Raw genomic sequence first — 20,417 nt, forward strand, 5'->3', positions numbered from 1 at the left:
CATAAACATTAGCCAGAAAACTAGGAGACTAACACTTTATACTCACCACCCCACCCTACAGGATAACACTGTAGCTTATGGTTGGTCTTGGTAACTGGTGGGTTGCTCTATATAACACCTGTGTATTTTCATATTGACATATGGTCAACAATTTCCCCTTTCCACCTCTTTTTTCAGAGCACTACCAGATGAGCGTGTTAGAATCAGCTCCAGTGAGTTCTACTGTGGGCCGTGTATTTGCCAAAGATCTGGATGAAGGGATCAATGCAGAAATGAAGTACACTATTGTGGATGGAGATGGCCTGGATACCTTTGACATCAACACGGATCCAAGTTTCCAAGTTGGCATCATAACAGTTAGGAAGGTAGCATATATTCTTCTAATTATTTTTTTGCCTACAGAAATATATGAACTGCTGGTCATTATCATTCACCTTTATATAGTGTTTTATGGTCTACAGTAGGTAGTAATGACCATATGAAGGAATGAAGGAATTACTATGAAATAAGTGAGATTATGTTGCAAAGCTCTATTAGGGAAAAAAAAATTCTCTACTCCTTACCTACATGTGAAAATTGGTTGTGTCTTCTTTTTACACAGAGGGTACTAGGTCATTAGAAAAGTATATAAATATGTCACTTCTCCATACTAATTTCCCAGTTCACTCTTTACCCATTTTAATAATCTTTATCACTTAATTATCCAATGATGTGAATGATTTGATCAATATTTGCACTTGAATAGCACACATTTTTTACTCTAGTGTATCATAAATAACAATAAAACAAACCATAAAATTATTTATGCATCAATAAATAATATGCAAGGGATTTTTAATTGCTACTTGAAGATCCATAAATGCTAATGAGACTTGAAGAAGCTTTATCAAACATGACTGTTTAAGTGATTGTTAGCTCTAGGTAGGATATCACTGAGCTCAAGAAAGCATGATTCTGAATACAGGCTATGAACCCAAGCTGGAAGTTGAATTCTGTCCTTTTTTGTAATTTTTAAATCTGATTAGCTAGGAAAATGTATTCTTAATTTTAAAACTCAATGAATTATTCTTTAGGAGAGGAATAAGGATTGGACCTGTGATTTCATCAGCATAGCAACTTCAGGTGAAGAAATTCCTTCACCAATGCAAGTCAGCACCTTCCTCTCTGCTCATGGTCTTAGAGAGCTTTGAGTGACTTGCCCAGAAAAACTCAGCCAGGATACATCAAATCTGGGTGAGACTTGAACCTAGATCTTCAGGCCAACTTTTCTATCCACTTTACCACACTACCTCTAAAAACTCTATTTTCAAGTATTTTGAAGGGTGTGTAAATTCTTTTCCAAAGGGTTTGAGCTTCAGAAAAAGTCTTGCATTAGAAGCAGAGCCATAACTAGGGCAGGGTGATCAGAGGTTATCCCCACAGTGCCAACCTATAAAGAGCATCAACTGCACTTCAAAGTCCTTCAGCAGAATAGAAAGAGTTTAGGAGTTTCTGACTCCTGGTAGCCTGGGATCTTTCCTCGCCTTCAAATGAATGTGTCTTTAGGAGTTAATTTGAGGCTTTCTTTTGTACTTCACCTCCCTCCTCCCCAAGTGCAAAAAATAGTTAGTTATGGTTCTGTTTATAACATAATAAGAATTAGCTGAACTTATATGGTTTTATAGCAGTGAAAGAATTGAGCAATTAATAGAGAAACAATCATACAGATATACAGACAGATAGACTATTATGGAGCCAATTAGAGCAAAAGTTAGTTTATCCAATTTTCTATCAACTAGAAATGACTATTAACCAGCCTGACATTTATATATATAGTGTGATAATTGGTGTTCAAAATGATGATACTAAGGTTTTGCAAGACCCTAAAATACCTTCTGCATCATCAAAGAAATGTTGAGTGTAATTTTAGTATCAGAGTATTTTATTATATTCTAATTCTTTTAAAATTGGTAGCATGTCTGGTACTATAAAGTAATTAGACTCTTTTTCATTTGTGACTTGTAGAATCCTCTTCATTACCGTATAATCACACCTCATATATGGCAACTCTCAATTAATTAAAACATTTAATTAATGTGGTGAAGTGTATAGAGAGCTGGCCTATGAATCAGGGAGACCTGGGTTCAAGACCTGCCTCTGCCACATACTGGCTGTGTGACCTTAGGTAAGTCAATTAACCTCTCTGTGCCCCCAAGCAACTCTCTAATACTGTAAATTGCAGAGAGGTGCCAATCTGCATTGGTAGTAGGAGAAGTTCTCACCTGGAACTTGTTATACTAATGATATCACAGGTCAGGTCCAAATCAACAATCAAAAACTTCCTTGGATCACACCAGATAAGACTGAAAGTTTCCTTCATTTGCCAATTAGTGATTAATAAAATTCACTTTATGTATTTAAAATTCTAACTTATCTTTTAAAAGTAATAGATTTGGATAAATGTCTTTCAAAGAAAATTTATAGAAGAGATAGTCAACATCTGAAAAAGAAACTAGTGGTGACAGATCACTTCATCAAGAGAGACTTACTTACTAGATTGTCAGGCTTACTTACTAGATTGACACAACAGCAGAATGCTATAGATATTATTCACATAGATTTTAGCCCAGCAATTGGCAAAGTCTCATGATATTCTTTTAGACAAGATCAAGAACTATTACCTCGTTGTGGTTGTTCAGTCATTTCAGTCATGTCCTACTCTGCGTGACCCCATTTGGGATTTTCTTGGCAAAGTTGCTGGAGTGGTTTACCATTTTCTTCTCCAGCTCAATTTACAAATAAGGAAACTGAGGCAAGCAGGGTTAAGAGACTTGCCCACAGTCACACAGTTAGCAAGTGTCTGAGGCCTTATTTGAACTCAGTTCTTCCTGACTCTAGGCCCATTGCTCTGTCCACTGCAACCTCAGCATTAGTTCAAGTAAGTATATTAAGAAAAAGTTGAGTAGTCAGACACAAAGACCAGTTGTTAATGGTGAGAAGTCATTTAAATGGGCATCTCCAGTACAGTATTTCAGGCATTTGGGCTTGCACTTGTGCTATTTAATAGAGACTCATAGATTTCGACTTGGAAGAGATCTTAGAAGTAAGTAAATCCAATCCCTTCATTTTACAGATAAGGAAATGATGAGGTAAGGTGACTTGACCAAGATCACATAGTTATTACATAGTAGTGCCAGAATTGGAACTCAGTTCTTCTGACTCTTACTACTGTACTCTTAGATAAAGCATAAGTGACGGGCTTCTAAAACCTACAGAAGACACACTAGAAAGAGTAGCTAACATCTTGGATGCCAGAGAAAGGAAGTGAAAAGACCTCAATAGGGCAAGAGTTAATGGCAGTGGACTTAATCTAATAAATGGGCATAACTGTAATCTGTAAACTTGAGTTCAAAAAGTTAATTTCCCAATAATAATAGGGAAGCATAGCTAGAATTCTGCTTTTTCCTGGATGGTAGAACTAGGAACAATGGATAAACATAAAAAATTTAAGTTTGATCCACGGAAATACTTCCTGACACTTAAGAGTTTTCCCAAAGCGGGATAGATTGCCTGGGGAAGAAGAGGTTGAACCTTACTAGAGGTCTTCAGCCTAAGGATGAATGATCCCTCTTAAGGGTATTTTGTAGAGTTTTGTAGTGTTTCTTTTCCACATATATGATATTCCAGAAAGCCTCTGAGGTCCCTTCCAACTCAGAGATTCTATAATTCTCTGACAAACTAATATTTATCCCTTCTATCAAAATATCATAAAATAGCTTAAAAAATAACCACTTTAGAGCTGAAAGAAGTCCTAAATGATATTTTCCAACCTCTTACTTCCAAGCAAGATAATATCAACATCAGACAAGACAATGGATTATCTCTTTTTGAGACCTTATAGAACTTCATCCTCATTCTGACAAAATATGTATCCAATCTGTCAAGATCATTTTCAATTCTTCTCCTATATTTTGAGGTTTTGTCATTCCATCCTAACTTGGTTTCAGTATCAAACCTATCAACCATGTTGTCTATTTCATTATGTAAGTCACAAATAATATTTTAGATAATTCTGAACACAGACCCTACCCACTTGGGACAAAATCCTGCTGCTTATGCCAGGCCATGTCTTCCTATCTTGTTATTAAGAACATACCATGGATCAGAGCCAAAAGCCTTCCTGAAACATAGATCCATTCCATCGACTGTTTCCCACTGGTCTCCAAAGATTGTCACTCTTCCAAAATAAGAAACTGAATTGCTCTTATTAGATCGCCTCTTCTTCATAAAGTCCCATTTATTCTTACCTGGCACTTTATACTTTCCTTGCTGTGTAAATCATTGATTAACTGACTGGTTAACAATCCAACATATTAGAAATAACCAAAGTTAAGTTACCACAAGAATCATTTCAAGTCCTAACTTTTTGGCCTTATTTTGAAGAAGAGGGTAGCATTTCCTTTTCCCGGTTTTCAACCACTTGTTTGTAGAATCATAAGATTATAAAATGTTGGTGCTAGAAGTGATCTCAGAGACCATCTATTCACACACACAAACACACACAGTTTGACATATGGGAAAACTGAGGCCCATGAAGGATGTGCTCTTCATTAGAAGTATAAATATTTGGAGATTCTTGCATGGATATCAAGAGGTAAAAGTAGGAGAAAGTAAGTGTGCTTTATTCATCATCCATGAGGCATGACTTCAAGGAATGGACAAGAAGTTTTTTGCATTACTTATGTAATTATTCACCATAAATGATTATAATACCTAAAATATTTCATTCCATATTAATGTATTTTTATTTAGTGCTTTACCCTTTCCAAAGAGTTTTCACATACATTATCTCATTCCATACCCACAACAAATCTATGGTATAGGCATGGTGCACAGTATTTCTATTTTACCCATTTTATTGATGGGCAAAATGAAGATTCTGTGAAGTCAAGTGATTTTCCCAGGGTCGCACATTAGCTCATTAACAGGGCCAAGATTTGAATCCTGCTCTAATTATAATGCTGGTCGTCATGATGCTAAATATCTACTTAATTCTAACTAAACACTTTGCATCTATTTCAAAATGAAACTTTGGGGTCTAAATGATACACATTGAATACATCAACATAAGAATAATTCACTGTATTTCTTCCTAGTCTTCATTTTACTTTTTAACTTGTTCTACTTTGTTAGCTCATTAGGAGGCAAAGTGGTATAATAGATATATTTGGAGTCAAGATAAGCTAAGTTCAAATCTTACATCATCTACTTGATAACTGGATGACCTTGAGCAAGGAACTCAATCTCTCTGTGCCTCAGTTTCTTCATCTGTAAAATGAGAGGGTTGTATTCAATGATCTCTAAGGTTACCTACAATTCTAAATTTATGATCCTAAGTTTAATTCAACAAGGATTTACCACACACTAGTATGTGCTAGGCACTGGGGATGCAAAAACAAAACTGACCGCGCTTGCAAGGATTTTATACTCTACTTGGGGCTCACAACTATGTCTAATTTGGATGAGGGGGAGCCCTAACAACTGGGCAGATTCAAAAGGGCCTCATGTAGAAGATGGCACTTAAGCCAATATTTGGATGGACCGAGAGGTTCCAAAACATGGAGGTGAGAGGAGTAGGGCAGGCATGGGAGACAAGTTGTGTAAAGACATAGAGACAGAAGAATACATTCATTTGGGAGGAACTCACTTCCATAGAGAGTTTTTTTGAGGGTGTGTGAGGGTGGTAAAGTTTATTCATCAAGGATATGCGATTTTGAGCTGTCTCTAAACTATAGTCTTAGGGTGTTGTCTAATATTCAGAGAGATTAAATGACTTCCCCAGATCACATAGCTAACCAGTGTCAGAGGTGAGATTAGAATCCAAGTCTTCCTAACTTCAAGGCATTCTATCCACCATATCATTCTCATGCATTATAAAATATGATAGCATAAAAAAGGATATAAAACCATATTTGAAAAGCAGGTACATATGGATCACAAAGTTTCATGAAGGTTTTCCTTATTAAGAGGCAGTGTAACATAATGGAGAGAGCAATGAACCTGCAGTTAGTCAGCACACATTTATTATAGTACCTACTATGTGCCAGGCACTATGCTAAGCTCCAAGGATACAAAGCCAAAAACAATTCCTGTCCTCAAGGAGCTCACAGTCTAATGGGGGAGGGAATATACAGACAAATATGTACAAACCAGATGTAGACAGAATAAAGTGGATATGATCAACAGAAGGAAGGCATTAGCTTTAAGTGAGATTGTGAAAAACTTCTCATAGAAGGCAGAATTTAGTGGAGATTTGAAGTAAACCAGGGAAGCTAGGAGACAGTGAGTAGGAGGGATGAACTGAGTTCAAATCCCACCTCAGATTCTTACTAGCTAGATTCAGTCATTTTTTAGTCGTGTTCAACTCTTATCCCACTGGGGATTTTCTTGACAAAGGTACTGGAGTGGTTTGCCATTTCACTCTCCAGCTCATTTTACAGATTGAGGAATTGAAGCAAGCAGTGTTCCCAGGGTCACATAGCTAGCGAGTTTCTGAGGCCAGATTTGAGCTCAGGAAGAGCAGTCTTCATGACTCCAGGACCAGCACTCTATCCACTGCATCACCTAGCTACCCTATGAGCTAGATGAACCTGAGCAAGTCACTGGACCTCTCTGTGCTTCCTTTGTAAAACGAGAAAGTAGTATATGACTACTTATAAGGTCTCTCCAAGCTCTACAGCTATGATAATAATAAGACACAAATTAACTGCTCTGTGGCTTAGGCTATTTCTGAAAATCTCAACCACGTGGAGAATCCCATTCAGACTTATCCATTCAGAAATTTCTGCTGGGCTAATTTCCCATGGATGTTATCAACTGAACTCCACTGAGTGTTTAGATATCCATTCCCTTTTCTGATTCAGTGAAGAAAGGTTTCTCACTTGGAGCAAAACTGTTTGGCCGCCCACAGAGTAGAGAGTGACTCTGTCAACAATGGCGCTCCTTGCAAACAGCAGCCCCAAAAGACAACCTACCCCTGGATATTCCATGTAGAAAGGACCATATGTCACATCACAATTGTTCTAGCCACACTAATGCAAATGAGTAAAGCTTTCATTAATTACTCCCCTCTTGAATTCAGAGAATAGACAGCATGTTACTGACAGACTAAGCTTAACCAGCTGTAGTGCATGGGTGACTTCACCGTACCCCCCCACCCCCTCCCAAGGTAATAATTCTTTTGTTTAAGCAATCCTGGGTGAGGCTTGCTTTTTTAAAGTAGGGCAATTGCTCAAGCAACAATGTTTCCAACAAGTAATATATCCCTTCTGAAGTTTCTGCTGGGCTGATTTTCCATGATTTCTTCAACAACAGTAGTGAGTGCTTAAATATCTTCTCTTCTCACAACTGCCAGGCTGGAAGAAATGAAGTCATCAGCATTTTACCTCTTGACACTTAAGCTATCATGTAAACTGCTTTGATATTCACCATAATTATTTTACAGGATTTAATTTCATAAAAGATTTGCATTGTTGTTGTTTTCTGGAATAATTATCATTTCAGTCTTTTTAAAGAGACTTTTCTCTTCCATTTCTGCCAGTTTGTAAAACATGAAACAGATTATTGTTCAAAAACAAACGTCATTTATGGTCTTCTCCCCAGAAAAATCTTTATTTCTTTTGAAATAATAGATCTCAGCTGTAGAGTTAAGTACACAAATGAGGAAGAAAAACAGTACTTTGCATAAAAGAATCACTTTGAAGACTCAAAGTAAATTTGTTATCTGGAGGGGGGGAAAAAAACACTTGCCTGAGAGGCAGGAGACCTGGGTCCTCATTCCAACTCTTCCACCATCTGCTGTGTGATTTTGGTTGGCTCAATCAACTTCATTAAGCATCAGTTTTCTCATCTACGAAATGAGGGGGTTGAAAAAGATCATCTCAAAGGTCCCTTCCAGATCTAACACTCTATGAATTTAAATGTTAATAGATGTTAACTTGTTGGTGTCCATGGCATCCATATGAGGGAGTCCTATAAAATCTCAATATCGCCTTTTCCTCACATGGAGAAACTGAACCAAAGAATGTTGAAATGGGTTTTCTATCAAATGAAAGACTAGGTGGCCTCCCAGGTACCTCCTATCTCTAAGTCTGTGCTGCTACGATAGCCTATTATAGAGTGAAATGGTGAGCCCACAACAGAGTTGAGATTGGGCATCCTGTCTTTAACACAATATCATGGGTTTTAACAATTACAAAGATAAACATAAAAAAGCTTACCTATGTATGTTTTAATTAGTAAGCCATTTTGATGGTTAATAATCCCAGGACCTGCCTTATTTCCTATCTTCCCTACCCAAGGTACCAGGAATAAAACTGAGCTCAAACTCTGGAACAAGGAAAGGCAAGAGAACAAGAATATTCCTAAATATTCTTTTATATTCTTTTACTCTTCAGATCTGCTGTAAAAAATGAGGCTCTTTTTGATCAACCATTACTAGACATAGCCCATTAGACACCTGGCATATGTTCAAGTGGTTAATTAAGTGTCCCTTGTAATCCCTTTTCAGCCACTGAGTTTTGAAAGCAAGAAAAGCTACACCTTGAAAGTAGAGGGAGCCAATCCCCACCTGGAAGTTCGCTTTCTGAACCTAGGCCCTTTCCAAGACACGACCACAGTTCATATCAGCGTGGAGGACGTAGATGAGCCCCCTGTTTTTGATCCTGGCTTTTATTTTGTGGAGGTGCCCGAAGATGTGGAGATTGGAACCACCATACAGATCATTTCTGCCAAGGACCCAGACGTGACCAACAACTCAATCAGGTTTTTCCGCAGATTTCATCCTCTTCCCATATCCTGGAATCTGCCCCTTTCTTGTATGTACTGAGCATAAACACTTCTTCCCACCTCTGCCCCTTTCCCTCCTTACTCCTTCTCCATTTCCTTCACTCCCTGAATATGCCCTTTTTTGTCCTTTCTTCTGTTTAAAATCATATGACTCTATATCATCTTGGAAACACATGTAAACCATACCCATTGTCAATAAACAATTCGAGTATGCAGCTATAATCCAGACAGGGCAGGGTGCATTTCCACTTGGGCTTCACTCTAGTAAATCTATGGGCATTTGGGAAGTTCAACCTTCTTACCAAGATACTCCTTTCAAGAGGTAGTACAGGCATGAAGGATGCAAAAGAACACAGAAGTTTGAGTTAGAAGAAAAAAGTGGGCTTGAACCCTAGTTTATGAGCTGCATGGTCCTGAGCTTTACTATCATTGTTTTACCATTTATTGTTTTGTTGTTGTTGTTGTTCAGTTGTGTCCCACCATTCATGACCCCATTTGGGGTGTTCTTGGCAAAGATAAATAGAGTGGTTTGCCATTTCCTATTCCAGCTCATTTTACAGATGAGGAAACTGACTTAAACATGGTTAAGTGACTTGCCCAGGGTCACACAGCTAGTGTCTGAGGCCAGATTTGAATTCACAAAGATGAGTCTTCCTGACTCCAAACCTAGCATTCTATCCACTGTGTCACCTAGATGCCCTTATTTATTGTTTTACTATATTGCATTTACTATCATTGTTTTACTATTCTTGGACTTAGTTTATTCATCTGTGAGATGAATATCTTTTAATAATGCTTGAACTTCCTCAGAGAGTTGTTGTGAGTGGCAGCTAGGTGTTGCTGGAGATAGAGCACAGGTTTTGGAGTCAGAAGACCCAAATTCATATCCAATCTCAAACATTTACAAGCTGTGTGACCCTGGGTACCTTACTTAAACCTCTACGTGCTTCAGTTTCCTTATCTGAAAAATAGGGATAATAATAAGGCCTAACTTCCAGAGATCTTGTAAGGATAAAATGATATATTTGTAAAGCACTTTGTAAACCTTAAAGCAAGGTACAAATGTTAGATATTGTTACCATTAAATGGGATAATGAAGTAATAATAACAGTTGTATAGAATTTCAAAATTTACCAAAGCTGCTTTATTTCAAATACATGTAAAGCACTTTATAAACCTACCTGGTCAATCTTTTTTTTTTCACTCAACTTGTGTTTTCATTGGTATAGGGAGCTCCAAGTTAGGACATTCCCTCTACCAATGCAGTTTTGTGTATTCTCTGCCAGTTACAGTATTAGAGAGTTGCCTGGGATTTGAGAAGATTTCACGTCAGACCTGGAACGAAACTCCAAACAGCTGATGAGCAGTGTGACACATAGACTTTCCAAAGGCAATTTCCAAGTCTCTAAGGGCTTAACACAAAAGACCAGTATTTTGAAGCCATCTGCCATGTTAATTGTCGAAGCCCACAATATAGGAAAATGAATTTGGGGCATTAGTGCAGTTAGCTCATTTTATGCATCCTCTGATCTGTCAAATTCTCTGTCGGTTACCAGGATGCTTTCCCCACCTGGCACCAGTTTTCATCTAAATGAAAATGTTTGGTATCAATGTTGAGCAGGGTAGGTTCTCACTAGGGAATGTCTGAATTTGAGTTGAAAACCTGCCTCTTTGTGAACACTGCTGTCCCCTTTACATCATTTGCAGCTCATTACTCAACTCCTCACAGTAGCCATGAGTCTCAATCAAGACATCCCCGTTCTGAGCATGAGATCTCTCAGTTGTTATACCGATTTTAGCAGGCATCCTTCTCTTTCCAGAAAGTTCATCTTCAGTTCTCAGTTTCGTATAACCATTGCTTTTTCAACTTCCAAAAAACAACTAACCTTTAAATGGTGGCAATATTTTAGCTATATGTTATCCTTATGCCTTCTAATAAAAAATGGAAAATTTGAAGGAGAAAAAAATTCCACTGTCATCACTACCATCACCAAGACAGAGACAATTACAAGCAAATAAATATACAAATAGTTCCCATGTCAGCATTAGGTGATAATAAATGTATTTCAATGAATCAACTAGATGATACTAGAATAACTTTTTAGAAGAGATCTTACAGACTATTCTTTTTTTCAAAGGGTCCTATTTCAGTTCTGAAAGGTTCCTTTGGAAAATGGAAACTAGGCCAGGTGTGGGGATACATGTCTGTAATCTCAGCTACTGGGGAGGCTGAGGCTGGCAGATCACTTAAGCTCCAGAGTTCCAGGTTATGCTTTTGGAGTGTTCATATTTAGTTCAGCATCAAAATGATTAACTTTCTGGGAGGGAGGGGTCAACAGATTGCCTAAGAATCAGTGAATTGGCTCAGATTGGAATCATAGAGCTTCAATGATCCCATGCTGATCAGTGGCAGGATCAACTGTGAATAGCCCCTGTGCTTCCAGCCTGAAAAAGTTAGGGAGACAATATGGGCATCACAAGATGCTCATAGTCTCAGCCTCTGCCTTTGCACTTTCCCACCATCAAATTGGAAAAAAAATTCCTGATATGATAATGTAATGAGCACAAGTAAGACAAATAGCTCTTAATAAAGTACTGCTCTCAGTGAAAAGGTTCTTCCACCAATCAAGGTTCTTAATCTTTTTGTGTGTGTGTCATGGACAGCTTTGGAAGTCTGCCAAAGTCTATTCTAAGACCCCCTTTCAGAATAATGTTTTAAAATAATTAAAGAAAATGCTAAATTTCAGTTAGAGGTTAGTGAAAATAAATAAATATGCAATGTGTAATATGTAAATATGTAATAAAATAAAAATATAAATTTTTCCCAATCTGTCCACAGATTGCTTGATTAAGAATACCTATAGGGGCAATTAGGTGGCACAATGGGCAGAGGACTGACCCTGGAGTCAGGAGTACCTGAGTTCAAATCCAGCCTCAGACACTTGACACATACTAGCTGTGTGACCCTGGGCAAGTCATTTAACCCCATTGCCAAGGCAAAAAAAAAAAAAAGAATGCCTATACATAATCAAAAGACCATAGTAAATTCTAAATAGTATTTGTCCCTAGTATCTTGCCAGGGTGTTGTGGAAATGAAAGGATGATTTTTGGAAACTTTGCGCAAAATTGTTCCTATTAACAAACTGTGGCCCAAAGAAAAGGGACTATTTCCTTAGTGATGTCTAGATCTCAGAAATTGTTCTCTAGAGAGGAAGATAGCTCTCCATAGCCAGGATCATCAGAAAGAAGTGAGTTCCTGAAGACATCAAATAAGTAGTTGCAAGCAAACCTGATTCAGTGTAACGCAGGAGAGAGGGAAGAGCTGCCTGAAGCAGATGACCTGGATCCAGCTCTAGCTTCCACTGCCTCCCAGTGGCTCTAACCAGAACAGAAGTCATGGAAGTGAAGAATAACCTCCAGGACAATCAGGAGTTAAGCCAGAATTTATTTTAGCTATAATTGATGTTTACAGGGAGTATAATTTTCCTCTTGTACCTTTCCTATGTTATTCCTTCCTTCTTTGTTGCAAGTATTATTTTCTTCTAAAACATTTTTTCATTTTTTGCATACTTAGTCATCTCATTTTTTATTCTGTATGTACTTTGCATAGAAGACATATTTTGTAATCTCATACTTAAAATGCATCTGAAATCATACAGCATCAACATCTCACCAGCATTTAAAATGTCGAGAGTTAAAGTGCCAGTCATTTTCTTAAATGCGTGGAACTTTCAAAGTAGCTTCCTTGGAGAACTTTCGTACATATAGTAAATATTCTATGTTTAGTGTTAAGCAGGCTCATCAAAATATAAACCAAATACAGGTTTGGTTTCTTCTGAATTTTTGGTTAATGGCTGAAGGATTTCCAACAAGCACAAAACTGTTTGTTCACTGGTAAATGAACCTATTTTGGTTGCCAAGGAGCTGGGTCTGCCTTTTGAATCCCACACTTGCTCTACACATGAACTCCAAGGACTCATGCGTAGCGTATCAATACTTCCCTCAGTAACATCCACCACTAAGTGAATGAAAATGATACAAAGTAAACATGATGAGTATTCTATTCATACAATTTGGCATCCAAATATCGTGCCTACTTTGCCCTTTTAGGGGTACATGGGGTGGGGAGAGGTGGTCTGGACCTGTGATTTCATCAGTGTAGGGAACTCCCAGTGTGTGAACCCCTTCTATTAATGCAGACCTGCAACTTTTTTTTGACTTATAGTCTTAGAGAGTTCCCAGGGGCACAAAGTAGTTTAGTGACTTACTCATGGTCATATCAGAGATGGGACTTACATCTAAGGCTTCTTAACTCAAAGGCCAGCCCTTCTATCCACTATACTAGTGGTTCTCAAACTTTTTGGTCTCAGAATCCCTTCACACTCTCAAAAAGTAGTGAAACTCCCTCCCACAAAGATCTTTGGTTTGTGTGTGTTATAACTATCGATATTTATTATATTGTATGTTAAAATGTCAATATTTTATGAAAATAATTTTGACTTTGCAGACCATTTTAAAGTGTCTCAGGGACTCTGAAAGGTCCCTAGACCACCCTTTGAGAGCTACTTGACTATGCCACGCTGTCTTTCTAGTACAAATGAGAAATCATAACAGAGAACAGATAGATGCCCACATAAGTCACACTAGGATGTCCCATTTAATTTATTTCCCATTTGTATTGAAACATTCTTCTCCTTCTGCCTAATACTTGCTCCTTTGCTCATTCTTTTGCTTCTTGAAAATTAGTTCTGAATTGGGCTGGTCTGCATGCAAACACTCACTCCATCAATAATCTATGTAGAAGCTAGGAGAGGGATTCTAATTATGAATGATGGGACTCCTAACAGTGACAGTTGGTCAAATTATTCATTCAAATCAGATTTTTAACATTTAGTTCTTTTCTATTAGAGGAATATCCCACATGAAGTTGTCTCATACATATATCTTTTAGCAATAACATCATTATTATTTGATTACCAATCCCTAGTGAAAAGTCATAAAATCCTGTTGTCATCATTCAGCCAAAGACCTATGTGTAACATTGTTCCTCTGGAATGAATTGTATCCCATTTCATTTCAACTAATGTTAGCTTTCAGAGAACAAATTAAGAATGTTAGGAATAGCAAGCCTGAAGGCTCTTTGTTTTATTTTGTTTTAGAACAATACTATCTGAAATGTCTGTCACCAATTTGAACACCTCAGCCTTCAGGGATAAAACTTCAGAGATTATTACTTTTCCCATAGACACTATGCCTACAATTTTGACAGCTTCCTGAAATCCATAGTCACGAGCCTATAGACTAATTGGTTGAGATGTTCCTACGTATCTGTAACTCAAAGCATTGATTAGCTATGATCCTATCCTATATGGTCTTGTCTGCAAAATAGAGACAAGCAAAAAAAATACTGTTTTTTAAATTAGCCAGCATTATTAAATATGAAATGCGATGTATGCTAACTACACACTTGTTTGTGCTGCCAAAGCCATACCAATTCACACAAATACCTACATACAAATTAATTACCTCTCACATTAAACCTCAACTTTTCTATCAGTGGTTTATTTAACTGTTTTTCTTTACTATATTTTAAGGAGAAATCTTTATTTTCTTCTTATTTTTAGGCTGCACATGTCAAATAACTTATAACTCCCTTAAAGCTCCCTATAATCACTTCAATGCTTCCAGCTAGAAAGAAAAGCCCTAAATAGCAACTTGTCAGAGAGAAGGTATTAATTTTCATCCTTGCTCTCCTAACTCTGAAAGCCTTCTTTCTATCTATCTAGTCCCTCTCTGTCCCTGGACCCTGCTTCCTTGGAATTTCTCTGTTTACAAATAGCTTGGTTTTCAGCCCAAAGAATAAGATTGCCATTACCTGAAATGGATAGACAGAAAGCTGCACAACTCCCTAAAGTGTACAGATCCTAGCAGCTCTCCTATTCACTTCAATAATGATAACAGCTTATTTGTATGATGCTTCAAGGTTTCAAAAATATTCTCCTCACAACAACTGTGTGGAAGTATAAGTATTAGTGTCAACATTTTACAAATGAGGAAACTGAGGCAATGAGAGGCTAAGTGAATTTCTAGTAGTTACACAACCAATAAGCATCTAAAGTAGAATTCAAACCCAGGTAGGCTTGAATTATAGCTACTATACAATGCTTCCTTTCAAAGATAAATGCATCCTCTTTCCTATCCTTGGAAATTCTTCTAGATTAAAGCTTTGTCAGCAACAGACACTCTAAGGGGGCTATATATAGTATTCCTTTTACACTTTTAAACACATTTGGACAAAATAGTTTTAAAACAACCTTATAGTGACATCTTCAAACCATCCCTATGATATAGGCTAGTACCACAGCACTATTTTTCTCATTTTCTAGATGAGGAAATTTAAGTATGATGATGTGACTGATCTGTACATGATCAGGCAACCAATTTTCAATTAGTATTGGTAGGGATAGCCTTTTGAGTTAAGTTCTGCTACAGAATCCATTGAATCATGTCTTCATATACTGCATGGTCCATTGCATGATGGGATACTCTGCACTATTTTCTTCCAGAAGCAAACATAATGTTTCTAATACATATTTTACAGATATTCAATTGACAGGAGCAGTGACCCTGGGAGATTCTTTTATGTTGACATCACAACAGGGGCTCTTATGACTGCAAGACCCCTTGATCGAGAGGAGATCTCATGGCATAATATCACCGTCCTGGCTATGGAAATGAGTAAGTAGAATAGCTAGGTCTCTTAGTGAATAAATATAGGTATTCTAGAATGTGAAAATTTCAAGAACTTGGGTTAAATATATATTTTTGTCATCCTTAAGAATCAGGAGAAAATAGGAATCACAGCTCTGCCAATGACTTATATGACTGAGGCAAGCTACTTCATCCATCTAACCCTCAGTTTCCTCATAGATTAAATTAAGGGGTTGAATTAGGTGACTTCTAAGGTCCTTTCTAGAGCTAACATTCTAAGATTCTAGGATTTGTCTTAAAACTAAGAGAAGGCCTAGTGGAATGCCACTGGGCTCTGTCCGTGGTCCTGGTCTGCTCAATAGTTTTGTCATTCACTTGGATAAAAATATGAAAAGACATGTTATCAGATTTATAAGATACCATGAAGCTGAGAGGGATACCTAATGGCTAACATTCTGCGTGACCATACCAGTACACACATAAAAAAGACCTCAACAGCCTGGAATAATAGGATAAAGCTAAGATGAAATTAAATTTTTAGAAATATAATGCTGTGCTTTAATTTGCAAAAGAGTTGTGTATACAAATATAGAGATAAGGAAAGATAGACAACTTCACACACACACACACACACACACACACACACATTTTAAATGGCAGTTTTGTAGACTTAAAGGTCCATATGAGTCAGCAGTAGCAGCTGAGAAAGCTATTCTGTCTTAAGCTACATTCATAGATGTATAATATTCAGAGTGAGGCAGATAAAAATCCTGCTTCCTCTACCCTAGTTAGAGCATATCTGCATGCTTATATTCATTTTGGGGGAAGGACATTCTTTAGGAAGGACATAAACAAACCAGAGGAGATCTAGAGGAGGACAACCAGAATGTTGATGGAACTCAAAACAAAGATCATTTGACCAAACTGACAAGAAGAGAAGTCTTAATGGGAACGTGATGTTTTTATTCAAGTATATAAGGGAATGTCACATGGAATGGAAATTAAGACTTGTTCTGCTTGACTCCAGAGTACAGAACTAGGAGAGATATGTAGAAATTGAAGCATGGCATATTTCAGCTCAAAGTGAGGAAAAACTTGCCAATACTTAAAGCTACCTCTAAATGGAATAGGTCACATAAAAGGTAATCACTTCCTCAGAGCTTCACTCCTCAATGAGGCCTGAATGGCACTTGTCATGAATATGTAATGAAATGGTTTTCTCACCCCACTTTGTGTCTGCTGCTCTGTCTGGTTTCAGCTTCATGGAACAAGAAGTCCCCATGCTGTGTATCTTCTGGTGTCCTCCCACCTTCCTGTCTCTCTTTGTGTGTTGTTTCCCATTTAGATTGTAAGCTTCTTGAGGGCAGGGATTGTCTTTATTTTCATTGTCTCCCCAGGGCTTAGCACAGTGCCTGATGTAGTAGGTGCTAAATATATGTTCATTGATTGAGTTGCATTAGATGGATTGGTCAGGTATAAGTTGAACTAGATGACCTCCAAAGGTCTGTCATTGTGACAGAAAATTACTGTATTCAAGCCAATTTAATGTGCTGACTCAAGTCAGAAGAAATTGGTTTAAATCCTACCTCTAATACTTTCCACCTCTGTAACTTTGGGCAAGCTACTTAACATACCTATGCCTCATTTTCCTCATCTGTAAAATGAGAAGTAGGATGAGATAGTCTCTGGGAATCTTTCTAGCTCTAGAGCTAAGATTCTATGATCTTATGGTAGTTGAGTTTTCACTATGCATGCAGGGAGATGTTTCTTATCCTTCCATCAGCTCCCATTCTCAGGATTTCACAATGTTTATTCTCTCCCATTCTGCTCCAAATGGAGTGGGGTGGGGAGGGGGGGAGGCATACAAGGGACAAGGGTGAGGCAATGTGAAGGCTACTTAATTTCAAATATAAGTTCTACCAAAGAGGCATGTACCCAGTTGGGGCCTAAGTTGTATCCAATTCATATACTTTACATTTAGTTTCTCAAATTCTCTGACAGACCCTCTGTTTAATCCCTAAATGTTGAGGTATTTACATTTTAATGACATATACTTCAAAGCAGAACTCCTTGGTACAGAAATAAAGCTACCCAGGGTTTGAATGTATATCAAATTAGATTTATCTTAAATAAATCCCAGAGTGCAAGTTAGCTTTTTGGATACATTTAAAATCTTAAGTCAAAGCTAAGCCAAGAAGTGAGAGACTTTTCTTAGATAAATTTGGTATCTGCTGTTCCTCATGTCTGCTCCCTCTACCTAGTAATCTGTTCCATTTTCCCTCTAACACCCCTGGTTCTTGCTCAGTCTTTCATTGTCTGTTTACCTGACTCTAGCTCAGCTTTATGTTAGGTATTTATCATGGCCTTTGTTTACATTATAATATTTATATATAATTGATCCATTCATTTAGTAGCAACTAGTATGACCAAGTAAACATATTGCTTCCCTCAATTAGTTAATTTTCCTGGGTTCCTGAATAACTTATTCTTTTTATATTCTATTTTATTTTTATCTTCAGACAACCCCACACAAATTGGAAGTGTTTCTGTCACAGTAAAGGTCTTGGACGTGAATGACAATGCTCCTGAGTTCCCCAGATTCTATGAAGCTTTTGTTTGTGAAAATGCCAAAGCTGGGCAGGTGAGTAGGCCCACGTGATTGAGGTCTTTGAATGAAAGAAAGAATGAATGAATGAATGAATGAACAAATGAAAAACATTCAAATGCTTACCATGTGCCAAGCACTATGAGTTGTCTTTTGCTCTGATGATTAGCCCCCAACATAGAAAATGGCGTGTAGCCCAGAAGAACACCGTTACATAATTTTTATTACAATAAACTAGTCATACCTTAAGATTCAACATTTCTCTCAGGTATTGTCCTAAAATGTGCATGGAGATCAGTCTTTCAGAGTTCTGAACGTATTCTCCCATGGAAACAACATTATAAATGGTGATTAGGTTCTTGGGCTAGCACACAAAGACCATTTAACCATAGTGTTGTTGAACTAATAACATTGGCTTAAGTTCTTGTTCCTGGGAAACAGACAATGTAGGGAATATGTGGTGCAGGAGAGGGGAGGCAGAAGAAAATAGTTTCCTCCTCTTTTCTTCAAAGGATTGGTTGCAAAATATTAAGATAAGTGGTTTGTCTGGTACCCTTTCCCCTTAATTTTTGCCTCCTCTTCACCTCCCGGTGGTGCTTTCCACAGGATTTTCTTTGGGTACTCAATCTTCTCAAGCTGACTAAAACCTGCAGCATGGCACTTTTTCTACCCTGTACTTACTAAGTGTTACATGCCCCCATATTACTCCCTCCTATTCCCCTCCCAAAAAAAAAACTGTCCTCCTCTCAATGTAGATCTCAAGTTAAGTGTTGGAAGAACAGTACAGTTAAACTACTTCCCAATGAGAGGTGAAGGAAGAAAAGAAATAAGCATTTATTAACCCCCACTACATACCAGGAACTGTGCTTAGCACTTTACTAATATTATCTCATTTGATCCTCACAACAACTCTGGGAGACAGGAGATCCTAATTTTATGGTTGAGAAAACTGAAGTTAAGTGGTTTGCTGTTTGTTACACACCTAGTAAGTATCTGAGGCAGGATTTAAACTCAGGTCTTCCTGACTCCAAGCCTAATGCTCTATCCACTATGCTGCCTAGCTGCCTCAAATAACACATCCCTCAGGAAGTTCCCCAAAGACAGTTGCTTTTTTCAACTTTAGAGGCAATCCAGTCCAATCTGTCCCTGAAGATGAATCCCTTTTAGAACATCCCTAAGAGGTCACCCTCCATTTGAAGACAGACAGTGAAGGAGGGACACACTACCTCTAGAGCAGAGGTTCTTAACATTTTTTGTGTCATGGACCCCTTTGGCAGACTGGTAAAACCCATGGACTTCTTCTAGAAAAGTGTTTTGATTGCATAAAATAAAATACATAGGCTCACCAAGGAAATAAATTCTGTTGAAGGAAAGATACAATGTTTTATTCCCATTTAAGTTCACAGACCCACCTGTAATCTATCCTCAGACCTCTATGGGGTCCATAGATCTCAGGTTAATAACCTCTGCTCTAGAGACAATCTGTTTCATTATGGACAACTCATATTGCTTGGAAGTTTACCCTTATGTAAACTCTAAACCTGTCTCTCTTCAACTTTCAATCATTATTCCTAGTTTTTCCTTCTGAGGCCCAGTAGAAGAATCCCTCTTCCATTTGAAAACCCTTCAAAGATTTAAAGACATATAGTATTTCATCCTTTAAGCTAAGCATCAAGCCATATTGGATAAAATGGGGGGTGGGATATGGTGACAGTCTCAATGATGACAAGCCTATTCTGCTTGGAAATTTGATCCTAAGGTCAATACACACAAACTATTTCTGCTTTTGACAACTTCTTCCCACACTCCACATCTGAACCAATAGATTCTTTCAAAGCTCTTCATTTCTTCAAAATGGTTCCCATGGCTGCAGTAGTGTGGCCTCGAGCTAGGTGGCATAGAAGAATGGAATGGGACGGAAAGGAAAGGAAAGGAAGAGAATAGAAAGGAATGGAATGGAATGGAATAGATTGAGATCGGAAGGAATGGGGTAGGTTGGGATTGAACAGGAATAGCTGCCTGTAAGTTGTAAGTTGTAAGTTATCTGTTTTCCTTACCTGGAAGTTAAGGAAAACGTATCTATCTGTACTATTCATTATTGAATAGGAGCTGTTATTGTCTTTAGCTCTCCCTAGTGCTTTGTACTCTGATGTGCATCTCCTCCTCCTCCTTCTCCTCCCAGAACCACCATATCATATCTACATAGCCAAGGCTTTTAAGAGCATCTCCATGAATTCACTAGGCAGTGACCACACACTTTTCTGTTCTGCCTGTA

General features: G+C 37.8%; 1 protein-coding gene across 1 annotated transcript in view; it reads left to right on the forward strand.

Moving 5' to 3' along the window:
- CDH20 (cadherin 20) overlaps positions 1-20,417 on the forward strand; it is a 292,275-nt gene that overhangs the window by 246,655 nt on the left and 25,203 nt on the right. Inside the window, exons 7-10 of the mRNA XM_020995787.2 lie at positions 178-365; positions 8,549-8,802; positions 15,428-15,564; positions 18,057-18,178. Of these exons, the coding sequence (XP_020851446.1) occupies positions 178-365; positions 8,549-8,802; positions 15,428-15,564; positions 18,057-18,178 (701 nt within the window). The remainder of the gene's footprint in view (positions 1-177; positions 366-8,548; positions 8,803-15,427; positions 15,565-18,056; positions 18,179-20,417) is intronic.

Source organism: Phascolarctos cinereus, unplaced genomic scaffold, assembly GCF_003287225.1.
Source record: "Phascolarctos cinereus isolate Bilbo 61053 unplaced genomic scaffold, phaCin_HiC Scaffold_4;HRSCAF=312, whole genome shotgun sequence".
NCBI lineage: Eukaryota > Metazoa > Chordata > Mammalia > Diprotodontia > Phascolarctidae > Phascolarctos > Phascolarctos cinereus.